At 36.8% G+C, this 6,485-nt stretch overlaps 1 protein-coding gene across 1 annotated transcript; it reads left to right on the top strand.

The window, feature by feature from the left end:
- The first annotated feature begins 4,498 nt into the window (after window positions 1–4,498).
- LOC116203286 (protein P21-like) lies at window positions 4,499–5,848 on the top strand. The gene is made up of 2 exons (XM_031534961.1): window positions 4,499–4,955; window positions 5,192–5,848. Exons 1-2 carry the CDS (start codon window positions 4,544–4,546, stop codon window positions 5,560–5,562), a joined length of 783 nt encoding a protein of 260 aa, XP_031390821.1. The 5' UTR covers window positions 4,499–4,543; the 3' UTR covers window positions 5,563–5,848.
- The last annotated feature ends 637 nt before the right edge of the window (window positions 5,849–6,485 follow it).

Below are 6,485 nucleotides of genomic sequence, written 5' to 3'. Positions count from 1 at the left end.
CTGGGGTCGAAACCGCTCGCTGACGCCCAGCTATACCTTTGCCGATGCGTTCTTTCCTGTCGACGTCTGGGGGTCGGACGGCCCTCGGTAAACGGCTGTCCCGGCGGTTTTTTATAGTTTTTCTGAGGGCCTTGATCCCCCGGAAAATATCAGTTTTCTTGTAGTGTTGTAACCAGAAATAAAAACAAGTTACCCTAACCAAATACATGTACTAATTAATGAGCTTGTTAGAGGTGATACGCTCATCCTATTTCGGCATTCGACTTTTGTATCAGGATTTGTTGTTTGTATGGAGGAATAGTTGTGTTATTGGAAGGAATCCTCGATTGAGGAAGTGTAAAGTGCACTTTATGTTCACAGTTCACTTTGCAATATCTCTGCCCCTTTTCATATATTTTGACTTTCTTCGAGTTTTATGCTTGAGAAAAACGTGACATGACAAACACTTAGTTAACCGGTAGATGTAAGCATTTACCTGTGGAATGAATATTTCAACTAAAAATATTCTCTTGCAGGAATGAAGAGGAGAAGCAACATGATTGAGAAGTAGATTTTGTTTTCTGCTTGCAGCGTTGCCGGTATTCTCATTTCATAATTTTTCAGTTAATAAAAGAATCATTCTCTAATATAGATGATAGCTATATCGAACTGTGACAACATATCTCATTGACTTTAATATAGATGTAGCCCCTTGTTTTTTTATTGATATATGTCTTATCAGCTCCAAATGCTGGTACAATTGAGTTTCATAGTGATAGTTGTAATTGGAATGAGATTCATCTCCCAATTTCTCTATGTGGATGAAGTTTGGTACACTATGAACGATTTTCACACCTAGGGACACCAATTGTTCATTTCTTTTATTTCCACTTCTAGGGTACATTGCACTCTTTGAAAGTACCCCTAGACTCTGTTTGCGAAATTATACTATCTACTTTTTCAATCAAAGGACGGCCCTCCTGACGTTGCTTGGCTCATTTCGTCTATTATTGACCTTCTATTGACTGTTAACATCTTATCCGACGGTCCTCTTTCTGCACCTATGTTAATGGTCTTCCATCTGTAGCCCTTACCAAGCCTTTCAAAAGTGATTAGTCGTGTTATTACACTCATATTTTCTTGCTATTCATTTAGTGAGTGATATAAACTTGGTCTAAATGTTGCGCTTCCTTAGTATGATGTACCTTCCCATTTAACTACCCCTCTGGGCACCTCTATGGCTTCCTCCTTGAACATGACTTCTTCATGCTCAGAGTCTACCCTGCTCTTCCATCACTCCTTGCACTCTCTAATTGTCCTTTTCCTAGACTTCATCTCTGTTGCTTCTCTTCTTTATGATCATCGTATCAATAGTTAATTCTCTTCTAACCTTCATCAGCATTTAAGTAAAACCTTAATATTCCTTCCCTCCCACTTCACACCTTGAGAAATTGTCCCCGATTACAAGCCTATATCTTGAGTGAAATATGCAGTTATTTTATGCCGTGTGTTATTAAAATAACACTTTGTAATCACCAATCATACTCAGTATTATTATATTTATGTGACATTTTTTTGATCAAACACTTTTGGGTTGCTCGAAGTAATGCCCTTGCATCATTTTCTGTTGTATCTGCATTTTATTTTGGAATTCAACTGCTAATTATAATCGTAGCATTTTCCCTTCTAATTGCATAGTTTGATCACAATCAATGGGGATAATAGATTTTTCTTTTTCCATTTCCAGTTAACGTACCTTATACCACGATAGTCCAATCATATGAAATTTAAGAAAACATTTTTCCTTGTTCCTTTAAATAGTGCATCCATATTATATACATTGGATACTAACCAACTCTTGCAACCTCGGAGACAACACAAATTGTTTTTCCTTTAAAATAATATTATTGCTCATATTACTTCTTGGACGATTAGTGGTAATATCCTTGTTTATGTCGTTCACACAATGATGTATTATAGGGAGATGTAAAGCTTATGTCGGCTCTACTTATTGGATCATAACTCCGCACTGTGCCTAAGGGAAAAATCATACCTTTTAATGTGACAAGGCACAGGAGGAGGTAATACTACGGGCATATGCAAAGATTTGTTAGAACCTATGGTCAGATAGATAGTAACAAGTTTCAAAAGGATTACCTACGAGATGATGGGTATCATTAATATTATTATCAAAGAGAATTTTTCTTTTCTTCATTGATGTTATTCTTCTGTTTTTGTAAGTTACAGTAGGTCCAAAAAGGTGTCTCAAAAAGGACAGATTTGTTGTTCGCTCATAGCACAATTATCATGTAACTAATAGGTCAGATCATTTTACATGTCTTGGAAGGTAATGATATATAACTAAAATGATATCATACTCCGGAAATGCAATACTTGCACATGCAATGCACGTGCTTTATCAACTGATACATATATAAAAGCAAACGATTTACTTATCTCTCATGCAATCACCTTCCAAAGATGAAATATCATGAAGTCACGTCATCTTTTACAAGCTCTCTTGTACAACCACATCGTCGTTTTAATTATATAAATATTATATAGTGAAATATTTGATATATATGAAATATATATATTAGAATCTAAAGATAACACAGTCTTGCATTACAAGAATATATATATATATATATATATATATATATATGCTTTGATATAATGAAATATATATTGTCATTTTTATATTGGCTTACATGTATAGTTGTTTGATATATTAACGTATATATAGTTGAAAACATATATTGGACGTTCACATAACAAGTTATATTCATTATATATTGGCAGCTATCGTTTACATCAAAACCTTTACTGTTATATTTCTGTTTGCAAAGATGCTTGATGTCTATGTGGACTATATATATATATATATATATATATATTGTATTGCATGCCCATCCAGCATCAATATTGTTCTTATATCAATTTGTTCGTTTCAAAATTTCTTCATCGGATTTTCTCTAACTTTATTATGATGTTTTACTTGGAGATTATCAATTTCTTTGGTTGATATATTTGTTCACATATTTTCATTCAATTTTTTTTTCACATATTTGCATGAAATTCTTTTGATTGATGTATTTGCTCACATATTTTAATTTTTTTTTTTTACATATTTCTAATATCTTAATTTCTTCCGATGAGTTTTAAATTTATGTATATATAAATAATATTTTTTGCACCAAAACAATTAAGATTTTTATTTTTATGGTCTCATACAATGCACGTGTATTCAACTAGTTTTATAATATTAGTGTACTTTCAATTTTTTTTATATTTGAATATGCTACTTTTATTTTTTAAAAGTTTTCTGAATAATCTTTAGTTTTTTTGTTTACTCTTCTGTGAATTTTTATAGAGTAGTTATATTTTTTAAGGATTTTTCATACTTTAATTTGTTAGTTTTTATGAATTTTTTGAAAATTTTTTTAAATAAGTTTTCTTTTTCAGTGGAGTGAAATAAGTTTTTAATTTGTTGTATTTGTGGAAAAGAAAAGGAAAGGATAGAAAGAGGAATTACATGTGTGTGCGCATATACATACAGGAAAAAACATAAGCCATTACTTTTTTATTAGGACCCTTGTCAGCTCTTTAATCAAAGATACATGAGATGGGAACAAGAAATGGAAACTGAGGACTTTCATCTTTACAAGATAGCGTACATTGAATCAGGTATGTCATAGTGTCACCTAATATTTTCGCATGTTTCTGGCTTAGCAAGGTGGGACACATTAATCAAGTCGGGGTCAATACCAAGAGAAATTACGTGAGAATTACGGAGAGAAATTAAGAACGGGACTTTTCTTTTCATACAATTATTATACCAGTCTTTGACCTAAAGTCATTGCGGCATGTCTGTTTTATTTTTATTTATTTATTTTTTAATCAGTATGAACAGACGCGAAATTATTCTCATATATGTAATACATGCGCGTATATGAAACATGATACAGTCGATATAACCGACATAGAATGTCCTCTATTACTCCACAGTCACGAAAGCACGACGTAATTGCACAGCCATTAAGCATTACAAATATTATCATGTGATGCCGACGAATCTTTCAGAGACCAAAATGACCGTAAACTCTATATATGACTCTCCTTCAACTAAATGAATGAAGTTTACTTTTGCCCGCAACTATATGAATGAAGTAAGTTCATCCATTTTTTTTTATTTTTTTTGGTTCATTGATTAATTTTCAGAAATATTTCAATACATCATGTTTTCATCATCTCCCACATCCCGTACTATTTGTCTCGGTCGGCCGGCCTTCGTGAAAGTCCCGTATGTAAATCCTAACAGAAGCATGTTAAATACTATCAGGTTTTAAAAATTCTGACGACTTCAATAACAGGAGTCGAGCAGTAAAATCACAGTAATTCCAAATTGGAAAATTCCTCGGGAAAGCAATTAGACTGATGGGGCCTCCTATATGGAAATTTCCAAATAAGTCAAGTCAATGCCGCCCCCCCTTCTATATAAATTTCCTGGCAATGGTTCACAAAACCACACAACAGAAAAAAAAATCTTCCAAACGGAACAAAAATGAGTCTATTCACAAATCTGTACATATCCTTCTTTCCTGTTTCTATAATTTTCCTGAACTCGGCCAATGCGGCCCGGTTTGGTGTCAGGAACAACTGCCCCTACACGGTTTGGGCCGCTGCAGTCCCGGGTGGCGGCAGGCGTCTCAACCAAGGTGAGATGTGGGCCCTGGATGTCCCTGCTGGCACAACCGGGGGTCGAATCTGGGCCCGAACCGGCTGCCAGTTCAACGCTTCCGGCATGGGCAGGTGTACGACCGGTGACTGTTGGGGACTCTTGCAGTGCCAGGATTACGGTACTCCGCCGAACACACTGGCCGAGTTTGCTCTCAGCCAGTTCAATAACATGGACTTCATCGACCTGTCACTTCTTGATGGATTCAACGTACCCATGGAGTTCAGCTCCACCTCCGGTGAGTAGAGACGATATATACATATATATATATATACACACACACATGTATATGTATTTATACAATGTCAACTGTTTGACATGATTATTAAACCACCTCTTGACATGGATATGCCGACTGAAGATTAAATCTCATGAAATACACCAGCTGCTTGCATTGTCTACCTTTCTTTACGATTACAAAAGAGTTACTCATGGCCAGATATAACGAAATAGAAATCTAAATAAATGGCACAGGTAATTCCTTTGGTGAGAATCAAACTTGGAATCTCTTAATTCCGGGACGAGAAAGTGTGTCAGTGGACCACGTCCCCTTTTTCAACTGCTTATCTACCTTAGATAGGTGCAACCAAGTGATCCGGTGCACTGCAGACATCGTCGGTCAGTGCCCGGACGAACTGAAGATCGATGGGGGTTGCAATGGCGCGTGCCGCGTGTTCAAGACAGACGAGTACTGCTGCAATTCCTCGGGCAGTTGCGGGCCCACCAACTACTCGAGATTTTTCAAGGACCGATGCCCCGATGCTTATAGCTATCCCAGAGATGACGCGAGCAGTACGTTCACTTGCCCCGGAGGCACTAATTACAAAGTTGTGTTCTGCCCTTGAAGACAACTCCGACCAAGTTAATCCGTAAAACTGAGGAATATGCATGGCCGTGTAGGTCACGGGGTACTTATCCGAGAAAACAACCGGTCAGTGGTATCTTTGGCCGAGTCCATGGGATGTAAGGAAAGGGTCAGAATTATCCAGGGAAAAAAAAAAGGAAAGGGACAGAATATATTTTCACCAAAAAAAGGTTGAGAATATATTCGGTAAACTCTATAATGGAACCTTAACTTGTGTTTCATAAAGAAATATTGATTTTAGCCATTAGATCCTATAAACTTTTAATCACATCCGTCCATTATTTACATATATTGCCCATAGGATTTTTGGTCCTTCAAATTTTCATTTTACAATTTTCGCCTATAGGACTATGTCATTATTCTCTAATATTTTGCCACATGTACCAATCATATTCCGCCACGTCATCCATCATCGCCACATCACCAAATCGGATCATAAAAATCGGTTTTTAAAGAAAACCAATCTAATATAAGCATGTTACTTCAACGACACGTCATCAATATTTAAGGTGAGTTTCAATTTATGAACGCGTCAGCGCCACGTAAATGACACGCCATCGACACGTAAGCGGCCATCCAATTTTATTGTATTTTACATATGTATTTGTGACGCCATTGAAACACCTATGGGCCAAAACATGGTGACCGCATCCCCCTTTTCAACTGCTTATCTACCTTAGATGGGTGCAACCGAGTGATCGGGTTCATCGGCCGGTGCCCGGACGAACTGAAGATCGATGGGGGTTGCAATGGCGCGTGCCGCGTGTTCAAGACGAACGAGTACTGCTGCAATTCCTCGGGCAGTTGCGGGCCCACCAACTACTCGAGATTTTTCAAGGACCGATGCCCCGATGCTTATAGCTATCCCAGAGATGACGCAACTAGTATGTTCACTTGCCCCGG

This window comes from Punica granatum, chromosome 4, assembly GCF_007655135.1.
Source record: "Punica granatum isolate Tunisia-2019 chromosome 4, ASM765513v2, whole genome shotgun sequence".
Taxonomy (NCBI): domain Eukaryota; kingdom Viridiplantae; phylum Streptophyta; class Magnoliopsida; order Myrtales; family Lythraceae; genus Punica; species Punica granatum.
Note: the sequence above shows the minus strand (reverse complement) of the source record. Positions and strands in the feature narration are given on the sequence as shown.

Excerpts from the sequence above, each read along its gene's own strand:
- LOC116203286 (XM_031534961.1), top strand. The coding sequence starts at position 4,544 with ATGAGTCTATTCACAAATCTGTACATATCCTTCTTTCCTGTTTCTATA. Across the intron at positions 4,956-5,191 it reads GGAGTTCAGCTCCACCTCCG|GTAATTCCTTTGGTGAGAAT; the intron begins GTGAGTAGAGAC and ends TAAATGGCACAG.